The sequence below is a fragment of the Bos grunniens genome, chromosome X (genome assembly GCF_055505025.1).
Source record: "Bos grunniens cultivar Pamir isolate PY7600 chromosome X, Bosgru_T2T1.0, whole genome shotgun sequence".
In the NCBI taxonomy this organism is placed as follows: Eukaryota; Metazoa; Chordata; class Mammalia; order Artiodactyla; family Bovidae; genus Bos; species Bos grunniens.
The window spans coordinates 108100131-108121353 of NC_141194.1; the positions used below are offsets into that span (position 1 = coordinate 108100131).

The window sequence follows — 21223 nt, forward strand, 5'->3', positions numbered from 1 at the left end:
CCCAGACTGCCTTTGACCCTTCCCAAAACCTCTTGGCTAGCAGATACTGGGCTACCTGATGACCACCAGTGTGGATTGTGAACTTGTGTTCATTTTCAGGTTTATATCTTGTGGTAGTGGTGCTGGGTGTTGGAGGGAGATCCATTTGTACCAGATATGGGTCCACTAATGAAGGAGAAACGCTTTATATTCTGGTGGGCATCGTAATTAATGCCACAGGTGTAAATGGGGCAGCTTGCATCTGTCTTCATCTGTGGTCTGTATATACACACTCACATTTAGAAATTTAGGCTCAACCCAAGTACCACGGGTCTTAGAAATTTTGTGATTAGGTTACCTATTTTGAAGAGGGGTCACAGCAACCCACTCCAGTATTCTTTCCTGGAAACTCCTGTGGACAGAGGAGCCTGGCGGGCTACAGTCCAAAGGGTCGCACAGAGTCAGACACGACAAAAACAACTTGGCAGGCACACATGCACCTATTTTGAAGATCTGATGACACCTATGTCTCTTTCATCAGAGAAGTACACAGGCATTTTTCATATGATTTCAAGAAGTTCCCAGCCCTTTTTAAATCTCTGTAGCTCAGATTGAAGAGTAATAAAGATATCCTCTCACAAGCCTATGCTCCTGACTGTGCCTTCATTATTCTATGTACTTTACCCTTACTCTCTCATGTTTTCTCCACAGGGATCTAATGAGGCAGGTTGTTCCTCATTTTGCAAATGAAGGAACTGAGGCCAAAGATGTAGCTTGTTCAGCTTCTGCCAGTGCTTCCAAGTCTTTCCAATGATTTCATGGACTCTTGAGTTCATCTTCTCTTCTGATGTCTATACCATAAACAGAGGTCTAAAACTATCTTGTCCATACAGCTTGAGAAGAGCTATTAAGACTTTATAAACATTAAGGCCTGTTGATCCTCTGAGTCTCCCTTGAAAATAAATACGACATTCCATTGTTACCATTGTGAATGGTATCTGCAAACATATTTCAAATCAACATATTCGAAAAGTGAAACGGTATCAGTTTTGATCTGAAATCATAAGGCTACAGTTGCCTGTAATGCCCACCACACAGAGAACAACACTGTAAGTGAGGGGGAATTTACATGGTATTTAGAAAGAATGACATCAGCCAAAGAGGAGCCAAGGATAACAAATATGCATGTAACTCAGTGGACCGTAACCAAAACTGGCTCATCCTGAATTGAGTGGAGAATGGAGTCATGTTCTTTCAGCCTTGACAGTGGAGGTTTTGATATTTCATCAGGAATAAACAAGAACTTTATGACTAACAGCTTTTCCTACTTCTAAATCAATAGACATAAAACAGCACCTGCAGATAAAAGATTTTGTTAGCAGCTCTGCTTATAAATTCTTACCCCTGCAAGCATCTCCTCCTCAAGCTCTTTTTTTCCCTCCTAAGAGACCAAGTCATAGGGAGAGAACCAGATGAGTGTCACATTTTCATTTTCTAAGAAAGTTCTTCATTGCCGTTCTTATCAAGATTACTACCACTTTTAAGTAAATGTATTTAGAAATAAAGATTGATATGTCATAGTGTTCCTCTTTATTAGGGCTTGACTTCAGACTTTAGAAAAATTAACTGGGGGGATTGCCCAGAAGACATTCACAAAGTTTGTGGCCTTGTAAAAATGTGTGCAAATTTCATATTACAGTCAATCACACACACTTGCATGTATGTATGTGTGGAGATTGTTTTTTCTTTCTTTCTTTTTTTTTTTTTGACTGCATGGCTTGCAGTCAGTCTAAGTTTTAACAGTGTAAGTTCCCTGACCAGGGATCAAACCTGGGCACTTGGCAGGGAAAGCATGGTGTCCTGGTTAGGACTTCAGGGAGTTACCTGGAGATAATTTTGATTGAGTGGTCTTTGTGGAATTTTTTAAGTTAGATCAGTTTTAAATATAAAATAGATGAAATTTATTAATGACAAAAACATATATAACTGTTTGCTCAGTGTTTTCATAGGCATTATTTACTTTAGCCTTCATAACCACCCCACATACCAGGTTTTATTATTCCCTCTTTTATGGATAAGGAAACAGGCTCAAAGAGGTGAAGTGCTTGTTGAATGTCACAGAGCTAATAAATCAATAAATGTGGGACATGGCCTGGGTTTTTGATTCCACGTTCAATGTTTGTTCTCCTCCCCCACAGCTGTATTCAGAATAGAGAAGTTATGAGGAAGTTATGTTTCAGTGGTTGGCAGTAAAGTAGGTGCTTCAGGAATAACATGTCTAAAGATTTGGGGTTTGTCTAGAAAGGGGATTATGTGGGGAGAGTTGGTGAAAATCACATGTAGACCACCATCTGTTTACCAGGTCATGAGGCTTCCCATATTATTATATGTTAATATCTCACCTGGGATTGATCAACAGTCACGTGGAGAGCTGTACTTTAAGAGGTATCTCACTGGGTTAGATTTTACATAAAGATCTTGTCTAATATTCTCAACAACCTGGTAGTCTTAAAAATTCACAGAACAGATCATGGAGGCTCAGAGAGGCCAAGTAATTTAAGGCCTCTAGAAGGTGGAAAAATCTGAGTTCAAACTCAGGCTCATCTGATTCCAAAGTATAGATCCTCTGTTCCACCATCCAGATACCTCTAGTAGCCACCTTTGTGGAAAACCCCAGTTCTGTGTCAGGCTGAAAGTGGTGTTAATTTAGCAAAGGTAGCTGAAAAGTGGGAGGGCAGAACACTTTCTTTACCCTCTTCCCATCTCCCTACTTTCTTTCTTTTTTCCTTTCTTTCTCCTTCCTTCCTTCTTTCCTTTCTCTCTCTCTCTCTTTTTTTTTCTTTTCTTTTTCTCCAGTCATGCTGCACAGCTTCTGAGATCTTGGTTCGTTGAGTAGGAATGGAACCTTTGCCCCCTTTGCTGGGAGCTCGGATCCCTAACTCCAGGACCACCAGTGAAGTCCCTCCCTCCTTTCTTATTATCAGAGACTTATTTTTTTCTGACTGAGTTTTGGTCTTGGGACCCCTTTACACCTTTAAATTATTGAAGGTCTTGAAGAGATTTTCTTTTCCTGTGGGTCATGCCTGTAGATACTTACAATTTTATTTATTTTTTAATTTATTTATTTTAATTGGAGTCTAATTACTATACAATACTGTAGTGGTATTTGCCATACATTGACATGAATCAGCCATGGGTTTACATGTGTTCCCCATCCTGAACCTCCCCTCCCTCCTCCCTCCCCATCCTATCCCTCTGGGTCGTCCCAGTGCACAAGCCCTGAGCACCCTGTCTCTTGCATTGAACCTGGGCTGGCTATCTGATTCAAAATTGAAAAGAGCAAATTTTTAATATATATATATATTTAATAAGCTGATTATATGTTAATGGGCTTCCCTGGTGGCTCAGGTAAAGTGTCTGCCTGCAATGCTGGAAACCCAGGTTTGATCCCTGGGTCGGGAAGATCCCCTGGAGAAGGAAATGACAACCTACTCCAGTACTCTTGCCTGGAAAATTAAATGGACAGAGGTGCCTGGTAGGCTACAGTCCTTGGGGTCACAAAGAGTCAGACACGACTGAGCAACTTCACTTTTTTCATATTTGTTAATAGAAATATGCTTTCTGAAAAATAATGGTTTTCCAAAACAAAGCAATGTATAGTGAAAAGAATGGCCTTATTTATATTTTTGTCAGTTTCCTTGATGTAGCTTAGTAGAAGCTGCTGGAATCTCTTCTCTGTTCTTGCATTCTGTCTGTTGCAGTATCATGTGGCTGTAGCCTCTGGAAAACACCAGTGTATCCTCTTGAGAAAATGACAACACAAGAGACAAATAACATTTTGGAATTATTAAGAGAATAGTTTTGACCTTATGACAGCCCTGAAGGGTATTGAGGATTCCCAGAGTTCCCCAGGCCACACTTTGAGAACTGCTGCTCTATATAACCACCTCACTATTCACTAGGGCCGGTGAAAAATCCCAGTGTTTGGTCAGATGAAGCATTCCAGGTCACTGAATCCAACCATGCATCTGATAAAATAAAGTTCCATGAAGTCTACTCATTTTGCAAGGGTAAGAATGCTAGAGAAGGAAATGGCACTCCACTCCAGTATTCTTGCATGGAGAATCCCTACAGAGAAAGGAGCCTGGTGGGCTGCAGTTCATGAGGTCACAAAGTGTCAGACATGACTGAGTGACTCACACACACACACACACACACACACACACACACACACATGGACTATTGAAGTTCAACATGGATTTAAATGGATAGAAAAATCTTTACTATGTTGAGAAGAAATTTTACTCTGCAGTTTCTATGTTCAGGTTTATCTCTGTTTAGAATGAATTCAATTTCTCCTCTGTATATTCCAGGTACATACATGAAAACAACAGCCTGGTCCCTTGCTGTCATTTTCTTCAGAAGACCTACTTTATGTTTAAGGACTTAAGAGACCTTCCTGCTCTGAGTGTTCTCTAGCCCCACATCTCTGTATTCTCATCCAGATCTTCAAATGCCAATATGAACTCATATGATGTTGCCAAAATACACTCAGGCAGATTTTCTCATGGTTTACTCTGTGTTTGGCTTAGATCAGGGCTACAAATGCTTCACATCCAGTGACGGGAAGAAACATATTGTCAAAGGTCTTTGTCTTCTGGTTGGGCATGATCTCTGACACCCTATTTACTTTCCCACTCCTTCTGCCATTCTGGTCCAGGCTCTGCTTTCTCCAAGGCATCATCTCATCTGTCCCTTCTCTTTCACCCCTACAGAAAGGCAGTGCTCTAGGTATAGTGCTTTGAAGTTTGCAAACAGCTTTATAAATATCATCTCATTTAATTAGCATGGAAACTCTGCACAGAATGTTGTTGTTGTTCAGTCACTAAGTTGTGTCTGACTCTTTGCAAACCCATGGCCTGCAGCATGCCAGGCTTCCCTGTCCTTCACCATCTCCCAGAGTTTGCTCAAACTCATGTCCATTGAGTCAGTGATACTATCTAACCATCTTATCCTCTGCTGCCTGCTTCTTCTTTTACCTCCAGTCTTTCCCAGCATCAGGGTCTTCTCTAATGAATAGGCTCTTCACATCAGGTGGCCAAAGTGTTTGAACTCAACTTCAGCATCAGTCCTTCTAATGAATATTCAAGGTTGATTTTCTTTAGGATTGACTGGTTTGATCTTCTTGCAGTCCAAAGGGACTCTCAAGAGTCTTCCCCAACATCACAGTTGAAAAGCATCAGTTCTTTGGAACTCAGCCTTCTTTATGGTCCAACTCTCACATTCGTATATGACTAATGGAAAAACCACAACTTTGACTAGATGGACCTTTGTCAGCAAAGTGATGTCTCTGCTTTTTAATACACCATCTATGCACAGAATGCACAGATGTGAATAGTATAAGGAAAACACAGAAGTTTCTGTTAACGTGATTTTATGGATTACCATGCTAATACTTCATGCCTGGGATTCTGTAACCTGTTTTGCTGGCTGCCCAGCTTTCAGGGTCTCCTTATTATAAAGCACTCACATACTGATGCTAAAATCATCTTTCTTCCCTGCTTATCTGAACATGCCACAAGCTGGAGTCCATTTATAGCTTCCAACACTCTTGGGGTAATGTATTTCCCTGAAACCTTTGAGACTGCATCTGCTAAGACCTCTGACTGACTTTCCTCAACCTAGGATGACTGTGTTTGGCTAGGCAGAGTTTTGTTTATCCATTTGTTCATCCATCCAGCATTCATTCATGTATGCATTTTGTAACATAGCATCTATGATGTGCTAGGCACTGCAATGGACAGTATAGGGGAATACAAATATAAGTTATCTCTGCCCTACAAGATTTTACAACCTCATCTAGGTCTTATATGCACAAGTGGTTCTAGTGGTAAAGTACCTGCATGACATTGCAGGAGATGTGAGAGACATGGGTTCAATCCCTGGACTGGGACGGTCCCCTGGAGAAGGGCATGGCAACACACTCCAGTATCCTTGCCTAGAGAATCACATGGACAGAGAAGCCTGGTGGCTACAGTCCATGGGGTTGCAAAGAGTTGGATATGACTGTAGCAATTTAGCATGCACACACACAGGCATTTCAAATACAAGACTAACTGTGATAAGAAAGGTGGTGAAAATAGACTCATAGTGGTAGGTAAACTCTGAGGTTTACCTGAGGAAGAATTAATCCCAATGGGCAAAGCATGCAAGACCTGCAGGAGGGGTACTGTTGAATCTGTGCCAGGACAAGTAGATTCCATAAGCAGAATGGGGAGATGGGACAAGACTGATTCATGGAACTAAAGAGCCTCTTGATGAAAGTGAAAGAGGAGAGTTGACTTAAAGCTCAACATTCAGAAAACTAAGATCATGGCATCTGGCCCCATCACTTCATGGCAAATAGATGGGGAAACAGTGGAAACAGTGGCTGACTATTTTTAGGGGCTCTAAAATTGCTGCAGATGGTGACTGCTGCCATGAAATTAAAAGACACTGGCTCCATGGAAGAAAAGTTATGACCAAGCTAGACAGCATATTAAAAAGCGGAGCCATTACTTTGCCCACAAAGGTCCATCTAGTCAAGGCTATGTTTTTTCCAGTAGTCATGTATGGATGTGAGAGTTGGACTATAAAGAAAGTTGAGTGCCGAAGAATTGATGCTTTTGAACTGTGGTGTTGGAGAAGATTCTTGAGAGTCCCTTGGACTGCAAGGAGATCGAACCAGTCCATCCTAAAAGAGATCAGTCCTGGGTGTTCACTGGAATTGCTGATGTTGAAGCTGAAACTCCAATACTTTGGCCACCTGATTGAGGGCAGGAGGAGAAGGAGATGACAGAGGATGAGGTGATGAGGTGGTTGGATGGCATCACCAACTCAATGGACATGAGTTTGAGTAAATTGCAGGAGTTGGTGATGGACAGGGAGACCTGGGGTGCTGCAGTTCATGGGGTTGCAAAGAGTCAGAGACAACTGAGCAACTGAACTGAACTGAACTGAAATGCCAGAGTTACCTTTCTGGTATCCCACTTTCCTTCACTGCAAATAGGCAATGAAGCTTTCTTAACATTTGTGTTTACATAAACTTTAGCTTTAATGATTTAATTCTCCTAAGTAAAAATCAGATCTGATTTCCTCAGTGGTTTTGTTTGACCTGTGCAGTTAGCATACACAGAATTTCCTTTTCAGGGGCGGTGGCTGAGAGTCCCAGGTTGTGATGGTGCAGGAGCAGCCGAGAGGAGCTACCCCACGTCCGAGGTCAGGAATGGCGGCTGAGAGGAGCAACCCCATGTCCAAGGAGCGGTGGTTGCATGGGTGCAGGAATGCCGAGAGGAGCTACTCCACGTTCAATGTCAAGAGGGGCGGCCGTGAGGAGATACCCCTCGTCCAAGGTAAGAGAAACCCAAGTAAGATGGTAGGTGTTGCGAGAGGCATCAGAGGGAAGACACACTGAAACCATAATCACAGAAAACTAGTCAATCTAATCACATGGACCACAGCCTTGTCTAACTCAACGAAACTAAGCCAGGCCGTGTGGGGCCACCCAAGACAGGTGGGTCATGGTGGAGAGGTCTGACAGAATGTGGTCCACTGGAGAAGGGAATGGCAAGCCACTTCAGTATTCTTGCCTTGAGAACCCCATGAAAAGTATGAAAAGGCAAAATGACAAAGAGGAACTCCCCAGGTTGGTAGGTGCCCAATATGCTACTGGAGATTAGTGGAGAAATAACGCCAGAAAGAATGAAGGGATGGAGCCAAAGCAAAAACAATACCCAGTTGTGGGTGTGACTGGTGATAGAAGCAAGGTCCGATGCTGTAAAGATCAATATCGCATAGGAACCTGGAATGTCAGGTTCATGAATCAAGGCAAATTGGAAGTGGTCAAACAGGAGATGGCAAAAGTGAACGTTGACATTCTAGGAATCAGCGAACTAAAATGGACTGGACTGGGTGAATTTAACTCAGATGACCATTATATCTACTACTGTGGGCAAGAATCCCTTAAAGAAATGGAGTAGCCATCATGGTCAACAAGAGTCTGAAATGCAGTAATTGGATGCAATCTCAAAAACGACAGAATGATCTCTGTTCATTTCCAAGGCAAACCATTCAATGTCACAGTAATCCAAGTCTATGCCCCAACCAGTAATGCTGAAGAAGCTGAAGTTGAATGGTTCTATGAAGAACTACAAGAACTTTTAGAACTAACACCCCAAAAATATGTCCTTTTCATTATAGGGGACAGGAATGCAAAAGTAGGAAGCCAAGAAACACCTGGGGTAATGGGAAAATTTGCCCTTGGAATACGGAATGAAGCAGGGCAAAGGCTAATAGAGTTTGCCAAGAGAACGCACTGGTCATAGCAAACACCCTCTTCCAACAACACAAGAGAAGACTCTACACATGGACATCACCAGATGGTCAACACCGAAATCAGATTGATATTCTTTGCAGCCAAAGATGGAGAAGCTCTACACAGTAAGCAAAAACAAGACTGGGAGCTGACTGTAGCTCTGATCATGAACTCCTTATTGCCAAATTCAGACTTAAATTGAAGAAAATAGGGAAAACCACTAGACCATTCAGGTATGACCTAGATCAAATCCCTAATGCTTATACAGTGGAAGTGAGAAATAGATTTAAGGGACTAGATCTGATAGATAGAGTGCCTGATGAACTATGGATGGAGGTTCGTGACATTGTACAGGAGACAGGGATCAAGAACATCCCCATGGAAAAGAAATGCAAAAAATCAAAATTGCTGTCTGGGGAGGCCTTACAAATAGCTGTGAAAAGAAGAGAAGTGAAAAGCAAAGGAAAAAAAGGAAAGATATACCCATTTGAATGCAGAGTTCCAAAGAATAGCAAGGAGAGATAAGAAAGCCTTCCTCAGCAATCAATGCAAAGAAATAGAGGAAAACAACAGAATGGGAAAGACTAGAGATCTCTTCAAGAATATTAGAGATCAAAAACAAAAATAACCCCATTTAAAAAAAAAAGAGCAGAGGACCTGAAGGGACATTTTTCCAAAGAAGACATGCAGATGGCCAACAGGCATATGAAAAGATGCTCAACATCACTAATCATCAGGGAAATGCAATTCAAAAACACAATGAGATATCACCTCACATCTGTCAGAGTAACTATCATCAAAAGGACAACAAACAACAAGTGCTGGTGAGGATTCAGAGAAAAGGGAATCCTCCAGTACCCTTGGTTAAAGTTATAATAACCACAGCCACTATGGAAAAGAGTATGGAGGTCCTCAAAAAATTAAAAATAGAACTACCATATTATCCAGGAATTTCACATGTGGTTATTTACCCAAAGTAAACAAAAGCCCTAACTGGAAAAGATAGGCACCCCTATGTTCACTGCCACACTATTTATAATAGCCAAGATATGGAAGTATGTGAAATGTTCACTGAAGGATGACTGGATCAAGAAGATGGGGTATATACATTTAATGAAAGATTACTCAGCCATCCAAAAAAATGAATTCTTACCATTGGCGACAACATGGATGGATCTAGAGGGTATTATGCTAAGTGAAATAAGTTAGAGAAAGACATACTGAATGATCTAACTTACATGTGGAATCTAAAAACCAAGACAAAATGAAAGTAGACAAAGATACAGAAAATAAACAAGGGATGGGGGGTGGCACGAAACATGTGAACAAGCTTAAGAGGTATAGCCTCCAGTTATAAAATAAATAAGCCACAAGGATGTCATATACAGCATAAGGCATGTGGTCAATAACACTGTAATAACTTCATATGGGAACAGATGGTAACTAGACTTACAGTCCGGAGAAGGCAATAGCAACCCACTCCAGTACTCTTGCCTGGAAAATCCCATGGACGGAGGAGCCTGGAAGGCTGCAGTCCATAGGGTTGCTAAGAGTCGGACATGACTGAGCGACTTCACTTTCACTTTTCACTTTCACGCATTAGAGAAGGAAATGGCAACCCACTCCAGTGTTCTTGCCTGGAGAATCCCAGGGACGGGGAAGCCTGGTTGGCTGCTGTCTATGGGGTTGCACAGAGTCAGACACGACTGAAGTAACTTAGCAGTAGCAGCAGACTTACAGTCATCATTTTCCAATGTATGCAAATACCAATCAGTAGTGGTACACCTGAAACTAATATCCTGTTTATGTCAACTATATTTCAGTTTAAAAAAAGAGATAGAGGGGATATCTTTTCCTCCACAGGCACCAAGGAATGGTCATGTCAGGACATAGAGGGAAGGTGGCTGTCTACCGGCCAGGAATAGAGCTCTCCCCAGAAACTAAATATGCTGGCACCTTGATCTTGCACTTCTCAGCCTCCAAAACCGTGAGATGATACATTTCTATTATGTAAGCCACCAGGTCTATGGTATTTTTTTTTATGGTAGCCTGAACAAACTAATACATTTTTCACCTGTTTTTCTCATACTTTCAAACCCTTTCCAACCCCTTTGATGGGAAGGTTCAACAACCACAAAGGTGCTTCCAGAGCCAAAGGAGGGAAAACAGTTGAAAATTATGGGTTTTCAATGTTGGAAAATTTGACAATCTTACCCCAATTAAAAAAACAAAAAACTGGCCACGCACTTATGAAATGTGTTTGGAATGTCACAAGGAGAGCTAATGCAGTATTAGAACCAAAGAAGGGCTAATAAAGTATACCTTATTTGAAGTAACCACATTCAGAATAATTAGAGTAAATATGTATTTTGGCAAGGTACACCACAACATCATCCCAGGCATGGGGAAACACAAGCCTCTACGCAGATGAACACTCCAGATCTATTTACACAGAAACCCTGGGTAATCCTCCTCACAGACTGCCTGGCTGCCCTCATGGTGTCAGTATCCTGTGCAGTGAAAAAGTAACTGTCCAAGGATAACAGGAATACAATTTGACCTACCTTCCCCTAGACTCCTGCAAAGTCTCTAATTCTGATTTTTGTGTTTATTTGGCTATCACATTTTTGGGACACATTTCCTCGCTTTCTTTGCAGGTAACCCTGTATTCCACACATTAAGGTCATTTTTGGGTAATTCCTAAACTTCCCTGGTCATTTGACCTAAAGATGTCCTATTACTGCTCAGCTAATCCTCAAAACATCCTTCTTAGGTCGATCATGTACAGTCATCTCTATGTGGGAAGAATTCTCAGGGGTGGAGGAACACAGCCTAGAAAGGCAAAGACTCCATGTCAGTTCAGATGCTTTCTTGCCCAAAGGAAGCCATACCAAACCCAGTGTTTCTCCCTAACTCTCAAGTTTCACAAACCAATCTTTCAAGAGCTGAAAGTCCCCCAGTGAGATCTTTTAAGGCATACGACTAAGACTTCTTTCTTACATTACAGACCAAAATATCTACCTTGTGATACCTTCTCCTTAAAGTCTCCTTAAGATTTTTAAAAGCTAAGTAAAACACCCCCAAAGGTGCCCAAGGCCCCAGTGAGCAGGGACACCCGACAAGTCAGCAAGGCCTGCTGAGTGACTTATGAGAGATCCCAGGCTGTCCTGCTTTTCTTCATCACAAAGCATGCCTGACCTGCTTGGGCCATTAGATAAACTTAGAACCCAACTAGGGACACTCGTCCACCAGGAAATCCTGCGGAACACACCAGCAGGAAGTCAATATGTAAGACTCTGGTGGCGTCGCCAAGAACTAAGTGCTGATGACTGGGGAGCCCAGGAGCTAGAGCTCGCCCCAGACCTTCAACTCGCGTCTGTCCTTAGGCCGTGGCAGTCGCCAGAGCCAGTGTTGGTGACAAAGATTAGTGCTCGGCGATGCTCCCAGAATCTTAAATACTGACTTCCTGCTGATGTGTTCCCTAGGATTTCCTGGTGGAGGAGTGTCCCTAGTTGGGTTCTAAGCCAGTGTCGATGCCCAAAGTTGCAACGAGGCGTCCGACAGCAGTGCACACGTCTCCTGCCTCCTGCAAACTAAGGTCTCACGCGTGGGGCATTGGGCTCCCTGTCCCAACAGGGCCGGTCTTTAGGCACCGGACACCTGCAACTCCTCCTCTGGGGACAGGCAAACTGCCCTTCTTTGGGCGATGCTCACTGTCCTGCAGCGAGAGTCCAGGTGCGCTAAGTCAGATGCATCTAGGGGAGAGGAAAAAAAAAAAAAAAAACACGCTGCTCCGCGGGGGGTCACCCCAGGACCCCGCCTTCCCGGGTCCCTCTTCTGCCTAGGCCTGCACAAGGGCTTGGCCCCCGACACCTTCCCAACTTTCAGATGACCACCTCGGCCTCCCCGGAGGGTGAGCGCGGGCTCCACGCGCGCCTCCCACGGCCACTCGGGCCGCGCAGTACCCGGCCACTCACCCGGCCACTCCCCCGGCCCCCAGCGGCGCGGCGCTTCCTCCGCAGGGTGAGCAGCGCCTGCAGGTCCCACATCCATGGCCGCGGAGGCACCATCTGCTCGCGGCCCGGCTCACACGGGCTGGGGCTGCGGCGCAGGGCGCCGTCCGCCGCAGCCACGGCCGCCACGCCGGCCAGGGCCGGGCTCTCGCACGGCGGCTGCATCTTGACAAAGCCCACTGCCGTCCTCATGCCCTGAAAGCGTCTATGGCGCTGGCGACTCTTCTCCAGGCTCGCCTGGGCGCTGTCGGCGCCTTCACCAGGTAGCAAGAGTACGCGATCCCAGATCTGGCGCGGGGCGCGAAGCCAGCCACTGCCCATTGGCGCGCGCCTCTGCCCCGCCCCGCCCCGCGAAAGTGCGCCTGGCCCCGCCTCCGCCACACCACGCCCTGCTCAGCCCCGGCCCCGCCCCGCCCCGCCCTCGCTGCAGCACTCCTCTGCTTGTTGACTGGGCCCATTCCCTACTCCCTTGTAGGCAAAAACGTTTCGCTTCACCCTCCTTTTCCTGTATGCCAGGCTTGACCTGAACTTCGACAGAGTGAGATAGGAAGTGGGGAACACCACCCTGCCTGGGTGCACAAGGCGTTTTTTTTTTTTTTTTCTTCCCTTCACAGCCTTGTCCCAAATCACTATTCCCAGAAATGGGTTTCCCGGAAAAACTTCAAAATAGGCTCTATATTCTGCTACAAGTCAAACATCACTAAACTAGAATTGACCCCACTCTGTCCTCTCTTCAGCACATGCATAATTTTTTTTGATATTTAAATTTATTTACTTTAATTAGAGGCTAATTACTTTACAATGTTGTATTGGTTTTGCCATACATACATGAATCTGCCACGGGTGTACACGTGTTCCCCATCCTGAACCCCCCTCCCACCTCCCTCCCCATACCATCCCTCTGGGTCATCCCAGTGCACCAGCCCCAAGCTTCCTGTATCCTGCATCGAACCTGGACTGGCGATTCGTTTCTTATATGATATTATACATGTTTCAATGCCATTCTCCCAAATCATCCCCCCTCCCTCTCCTACAGAGTCCAAAAGACTGTTATATACACCTGTGTCTCTTTTGCTGTCTCGCATACAGGGTTATCATTACCATCTTTCTAAATTCCATATATATGCGTTAGTATACTGTATTGGTGTTTTTCTTTCTGGCTTACTTCACACTGTATAACTGGCTCCAGTTTCATCCATCTCATTAGAACTGATTCAAATGTATTCTTTTTAATGGCTGAGTAATACTCCATTGTGTATATGTACCACTGATGAACTATGGAATGAGGTTTGTGACATTGTACAGGAGACAGGGATCAAGACCATCCCCATGGAAAAGAAATGCAAAAAAGCAAAATGGCTGTCTGGGGAGGCCTTACAAATAGCTGTGAAAAGAAGAGAAGCCAAAAGCAAAAGAGAAAAGGAAAGATATAAGCATCTGAATGCAGAGTTCCAAAGAATAGCAAGAAGAGATAAGAAAGCCTTCCTCAGTGATCAATGCAAAAAAATAGAGGAAAACAACAGAATGGGAAAGACTAGAGATCTCTTCAAGAAAATTAGAGATACCAAGGGAACATTTCATTCAAAGATGGGCTCGATAAAGGACAGGAATGGTATGGACCTAACAGAAGCAGAAGATATCAAGAAGAGGTGGCAAGAATACACAGAAGAACTGTACAAAAAAGATCTTCACGACCCAGATAATCACGATGGTGTGATCACTCACCTAGAACCAGACATCCTGGGATGTGAAGTCAAGTGGGCCTTAGAAAGCATCACTACAAACAAAGCTAGTGGAGGTGATGGAATTCCAGTTGACCTACTTCAAATCCTGAAACATGATGCTGTGAAAGTGCTGCACTCAATATGCCAGCAAATTTGGAAAACTCAGCAGTGGCCACAGGACTGGAAAAGGTCAGTTTTCATTCCAATCCCAAAGAAAGGCAATGACAAAGAATGTTCAAACTACCGCACAATTGCACTCATCTCACATGCTTGTAAAGTAATGCTCAAAATTCTCCAAGCCAGGCTTCAGCAATACGTGAACCGTGAACTTCCTGATGTTCAAGCTGGTTTTAGAAAAGGCAGAGGAACCAGAGATCAAATTGCCAACATCTGCTGGATCATGGAAAAAGCAAGAGAGTTCCAGAAAAACATCTATTTTTGCTTTATTGACTATGCCAAAGCCTTTGACTGTGTGGATCACAATAGACTGTGGGAAATTCTGAAAGAGATGGGAATACCAGACCCCCTGATCTGCCTCTTGAGAAATTTGTATGCAGGTCAGGAAGCAACAGTTCGAACTGCACATGGAACAACAGACTGGTTCCAAATAGGAAAAGGAGTACATCAAGGCTGTATATTGTCACCCTGCTTCTTTAACTTGTATGCAGAGTACATCATGAGAAATGCAGGACTGGAAGAAACACAAGCTGGAATCAAGATTGCCGGGAGAAATATCAATAACCTCAGATATGCAAATGACACCACCCTTATGGCAGAAAGTGAAGAGGAACTAAAAAGCCTCTTGAAAGTGAAAGTGCAGAGTGAAAAAGTTGGCTTAAAGCTCAACATTCAGAAAACGAAGATCATGGCATCTGGCCCCATCACTTCATGGGAAATAGATGGGGAAACAGTGGAAACAGTGTCAGACTTTATTATTTTGGGCTCCAAAATCACTGCAGATGGTGACTGCAGCCATGAAATTAAAAGATGCTTACTCCTTGGAAGGAAAGTTATGTCCACCCTAGATAGCATATTAAAAAGCAGAGACATTACTTTGCCAACAAAGGTCCGCCTAGTCAAGGGTATGGTTTTTCCTGTGGTCATGTATGGATGTGAGAGTTGGACTGTGAAGAAGGCTGAGCACCGAAGAATTGAAGCTTTTGAACTGTGGTGTTGGAGAAGACTCTTGAGAGTCCCTTGGACTGCAAGGAGATCCAACCAGTCCATTCTGAAGGAGATCAGCCCTGGGATTTCTTTGGAAGGAGTGATGCTAAAGCTGAAACTCCAGTACTTTGGCCACCTCATGCAAAGAGTTGACTCATTGGAAAATTCTGATGCTGGGAGGAGTTGGGGGCAGGAGGAGAAGGGGACAACAGAGGATGAGATGGCTGGATGGCATCATGGACTCGATGGACGTGAGTCTCAGTGAACTCCGGGAGTTGTTGATGGACAGGGAGGCCTGGCGTGCTGTGATTCATGGGGTCCCAAAGAGTTGGACACGACTGAACGACTGAACTGAACTGAACCACAGCTTTCTTATCCATTCATCTGCTGATGGACATCTAGGTTATTTCCATGTCCTGGCTATTATAAACAGTGCTGTGATGAACATTGGGGTACATGTGTCTCTTTCAATTCTCATTTCCTTGGTGTGTATGCCCAGCAGTGTGATTGCTGGGGCATATGGCAGTTCTATTTCCAGTTTTTTAAGGAATCTCCACACTGTTTTCCATAGTGGCTGTACTAGTTTGCATTCCCATCAACAGTAGTACCACATTCATAATTAAAGTCTAAAACTTTTGTTCATTATGATAGGTGCTGGGCAAAGGAGATGCAAATCTGGTGACCTGGAGGTGATTCTCTGTAAACAAGTTGAAATCTGACTTTACCTGAAAGCCTGATGCATGTGATGAATGTGCTTTTCTGGAACTCTCTTCCTTTTTCCATGATCCAGCGGATGTTGGCAATTTGATCTCTGGTTCATCTACCTTTTCTAAAACCAGCTTGAACATATGGAAGTTTATGGTTCAGGTATTGCTGAAGCCTGGCTTGGAGAATTTTGAGCATTACTTTACAAGCATGTGAGATGAGTGCAATTGTGCGGTAGTTTGATTATTCTTTGTCATTGCCTTTCTTTGGGATTGGAATGAAAACTGACCTTTTCCAGTCCTGTGGCCACTGCTGAGTTTTCCAAATTTGCTGGCATATTGAGTGCAGCACTTTCACAGCATCATGTTTCAGGATTTGAAGTAGGTCAACTGGAATTCCATCACCTCCACTAGCTTTGTTTGTAGTGATGCTTTCTAAGGCCCACTTGACTTCACATCCCAGGATGTCTGGTTCTAGGTGAGTGATCACACCATCGTGATTATCTGGGTCATGAATATCTTTTTTGTACAGTTCTTCTGTGTATTCTTGCCACCTCTTCTTGATATCTTCTGCTTCTGTTAGGTCCATACCATTCCCGTCCTTTATCGAGCCCATCTTTGCATGAAATGTTCCCTTAGTATCAATAAAGATTTTAAGCCTCACTTGGAGAATTTTGACCATTATTTTTCTTGATGTGAATTTAGTGCAGTTGTACAGTAGTTTGAGCATTCTTTGGAATTCCCCTTCTTTAGGATTGGGAGGTAAACTGACCACAGGACTGGGAAATGTCAGTTTTCAATGGATTATTACTCAGTCATAAAAGGAACACATTGAGTCAGTTCTAATGGGGTGGATGAATTTAGAGCCTATTATACAGAGTGAAGTAAGTCACAAGGCATAAGATAAATGTTGTATACTAACGTATATATACGGAATCTAGAAGGATGGTACCAAAGATTTTACTTGCAGGGCTGCAAATGAGAAAAAGACATAGAGCACAGAAAAATGGACATGGGGAGAAGGAAGGAGAGGGTGAGATGTATGGAGAGAGTAACATGGAAACTTACATTACCATATGTAAAACAGAGAGCCAACAGGAATTTGCTGAAAGTCTGAGAAAACTCAAACAGGGGCTCTGAATCAACCTACAGGGGTGGAATGGGGAGGGAGATGTGAGGGAGGTTCAAGAGGGAAGGATATATATATATATATATATATGTATATATATATATGTATATATATATATATATGTATATATATACACCTATTGCTGATTCAAGTTGAGGTTTGAGAGTAAACAACAAAATTCTTTAAAGCCATTATATTAAAAATGTAATTACATTTTAGTTAAAAGCCATTAAATTAAAAAAATTAAAATTATCAAATTAAAAATTAAGTTTTAAAAGAAATAAATTAAAAAAATTAAAAAAAAAACAGCCAAAATGACTCAGATGTCCATCAACTGTTGATCAAATAATTAAAACATGATGCAATATTACTCAGCCATCAAATGAATGGAGTTCTGATACATGCTATAACATGCTATAGCTCTGAAGTGATTATGTTAATTAAAACAAGCCAGGCACAAAAGCCTGCATGTTGCATTATTCTGTTCATGTGAATGAATATGTCCCAGATTATGTAATTCTCTAGACAGAACAGAGAGGAGTGGATGTCAGGGTCCAGATGAAAAAGGAAATGGAAAATGTCTGACAACTGGGGGGTATTTCCCTTTGGAGTGATGAAAATATTCTAGAATGAGGGAATGGCTATGGTTATGCAACCTATGAAGAAATTACAAATCAATGAATCATACAATTTAACTGGTAAATTCATGGTACATGAACAACATGCCAATAAATATTTTTCTTAAAAAAAAAAAAAAAAACTACTGAACTTAGCTTCTATGTCCAGGAAAATCATCCTTCAAAAATAAAGGAGAAGTAGATATTCTCATAGGAACAAAAAATTGGGGATTTCATTCTCAGCAGATATCTGGTATGTAAGATATGTGAAAAGCAGTTATTTACACAGAATAAGATGATATTAAGGAGAAACTATGAGTTAAGAAAGAAAGAGTGTTATAAAAAATAAATGAAGGCAAAATAAAATGAAGGATTTTTCTTATTATTAATTGTTAAAAGATAAATGCTTGTTTGGGCTTTTCCATCTTTACACTGATTATAAATCTTCATAATTAAAGTGGGTTTCTTGTAGACAACATATATTTGGCTCAGTGGTAAAGAATCCACCTGCAATGCAGGAGTCTTGGCAGATGTGAATTCCATCTCTGGGTCAGGAAGATCCCCTGGAGAAGAGCTTAGCAACCCACTCCAGTATTCTTGCCTGGAGAATCCCTGTGGAGAAAGGAGCCTGGTGCGCTTACAGTCCATGGGCTGAACACGACTGAGCAACTAAATAACAACACATTTCCTAACAGAAACTCTGAAGCTACTAGAAATATATGAGAAAACCCTCAGCCTAAACAAAGTGACACAAAAAGCTTAGACAGTAGAGCTAAATTATAATAAAAACCTAGAGAGTAGAGCTGAATTGTAAGAGGTTTATGGCAGTAAAAGTCTCTCAACAGTACTGTAAACCATCTGTTTCACACTCGAGAGAGGAGTAATTTTTAACACCCACTCAATAGAACAAATTTCTAGTTACATTCATAAATGAAAGAGAATAATAATGGTTGTAAAAGCATAAGAAGAAACATCTGTGAAAGATACAGTTTAAGTAGCCCAAAATAATGTTATTTTATTTTCTTTGGTTGATAGTATCAAAATAACTGACAATTAAGATGTTTTATGTTCCAATATAAGAAGACTTTGTACTTTTCAAGCTAAGAAAGTTTGTACTTTGCAGTGCATATTTTGTTTCACTAATTTAGACATAAATAAAAGTACATTGTGTGCCTTTGCCTTGACAATGACCTGTACTCAGAAGTCTATAATGAAAAAAACGAAAGATCACACAAACAGATGGAGAGACAAACCATGTTCTCGGATGGGAAGAATCAATATTGTGAAAATTACTATACTACCCAAAGCAATCCGCAGATTCAGTACAATTCTTATGGAAATACAATACCATTTTTCACAGAATTAGAACTTTTTTTTTTTTTTTTTTACAATTTGTATAGAAACACAAAAGATCCCAATTAGTCAAAGCAATCTTGAGAAATAGAAACAGGGCTGGAGGAATCAGGCTCCCTGATGTCGGACTATACTCTATAACTACTGTAATCAATAGAGTATGATATGGCACAAAAACACCAATATAGATCAATGGTGTGAGAAGGAAAGCTCAGAGATAAATCTATATGCCTATGGTCACCTAATCTATAACAAAGAAGGCTAGAACATACACAATGGAGTAAAGACAGTGTCTTCAATAAGTTGTTCCAGGAAAACTGGACACCTACATGCAAAAAGAATACTACCTGACATTATGTACAAAAATAAACTCAAAATGAATCAAAGATTTAATGTAAGACCAGGCACTATAAAACTCTTAGAGGAAAACAGGAAAAACACTCTTTGACATAAATCACAGATCTTTTTTGAGCCATCTCATAGACTAATGGAAATAAAAACAAACAAATGGGACATAATTAAACTTCAAGACTTTTGCAAAAACAACAAAAAAAAAAAAGAAACTGTAAACAAAATTAAAATACACCTCTCAGAATGAGAGAAATTATTTGCAAATAAAGTAACAAAGGATTCATCTTCAAAGTACAAAAAAGCTCATGGAGCCCAATATCAAAAAAACAATCAACTGAATGAAAAAATGGCCAAAGACATGCCCGGTGGTCCACTGGTTAAGAATCCCACTGCCAATGCAGGGGACATGAGTTTGATCCCTCCTCTGCGAAGATTCCACATGCCAAGGGGCAACTAAGCCCATGTACCACAACTACTGAGCCCACACACTACAACAACTCAAACCTGCATGCCCTAGAGCCCCTGCTCTGCAACAAGAGAAGCCACCACAATGAGAACTCCTCATACTGCAACTAGAGAGTAGCCCCCACTCACCACAACTAGAGAAAAGTGCAAGCACAGAAAGGAAGACACAGTCCAGCCAAAAATAAATAAATATTTTTAAAATGAGCAGAAGATCTAAAGAGACATTTATCCAAAGAAGACATACAGATGGCCAAGAGGTACATGAAAAGATGCTTGATATCCCTAATAGAGAAATGCAAATCAAAACTACAATGAGGTATCATGTCATACCAGTCATAATGGTCACCATCAAAAAGTTTACAAATAACAAAGCTGGAGAGGATGTGTAGAAAAGGGAACACTCCTACACTGTAAGTGGGGATGTAAGTTGGTGAAGCCACTATAGACAACTATGGAAGTTCCTCAGAAGAGTAAAACTAGAATTATCATCTGATTTAGAAATTCCATTCCTGGGCACGCTGCTGCTGCTGCTGCTAAGTCGCTTCAGTCGTGTCTGACTCTGTGCGACCGCATAGATGGCAGCCAACCAGGATCCTCCAACCCTGGGATTCTCCAAGCAAGAATACTGGAGTGGGTTGCCATTTCCTTCTCCATACCTGGACATAAACCCAGACGAAACTGTAATCTCATAAGATACAGGCACTCCAATGTTCATAGCAGCACTATTCACAATAGCCAAAATATAAAAACATCCTAAATGTTAATTGACAGATGAATGGATAAAGAAGCGGTATATATATAAAACGGAATAGTACTCAGCCATAAAAATTGAAATGATGCCATTTGTAGCAACATGGAGGGACTGAGAGATTATCATACAAAGTGAAATAAGTCAGAGTGAGAAAGACAAATAGCAAATGATACCACTTATATGTGGAATCTAATTATGACACAAACGAACATGTCTGTGCAACAGAAAGAGACTCATGGAAATAGAGAACAGACCTATGGTTTCCAAGAAGGAGGGGGTTCAGGGAGGGAAGAATAGGAAGTTGGGGTTAGCAAATGTAAACTATTACATAAGGAAGGTATAAACAACCATTTCCTACTGTAGAGCACAGAGGACTACATTCAGTATCCTATGATAAACCATACTGGAAAATAATATAAAAAAGAATATCTATGGGACTTGCTGCTGCTGCTGCTAAGTCACTTCAGTCGTGTCCGACTCTGTGTGACCCCATAGACGGCAGTCTACCAGGCTTCCCTGTCCCTGGGATTCTCCAAGCAAGAATACTGGAGCGGGTTGCCATTTCCTTCTTCAATGCATGAAAGTGAAAATTGAAGGTGAAGCCGCTCAGTTGTGTCCAA

The 21223-nt window shown here is 42.0% G+C and overlaps 1 protein-coding gene across 1 annotated transcript in view; it reads right to left on the bottom strand.

Annotated features, from left to right (window-relative positions):
• LOC147341114 (uncharacterized) overlaps positions 1–12737 on the bottom strand; it is a 49677-nt gene extending 36940 nt beyond the window's left edge. Inside the window, exon 1 of the mRNA XM_086385936.1 lies at positions 12310–12737. Within this exon, the coding sequence (XP_086242062.1) occupies positions 12310–12666 (357 nt within the window). The 5' untranslated portion in view covers positions 12667–12737. The remainder of the gene's footprint in view (positions 1–12309) is intronic.
• Between the last annotated feature and the right edge of the window lie 8486 nt (positions 12738–21223).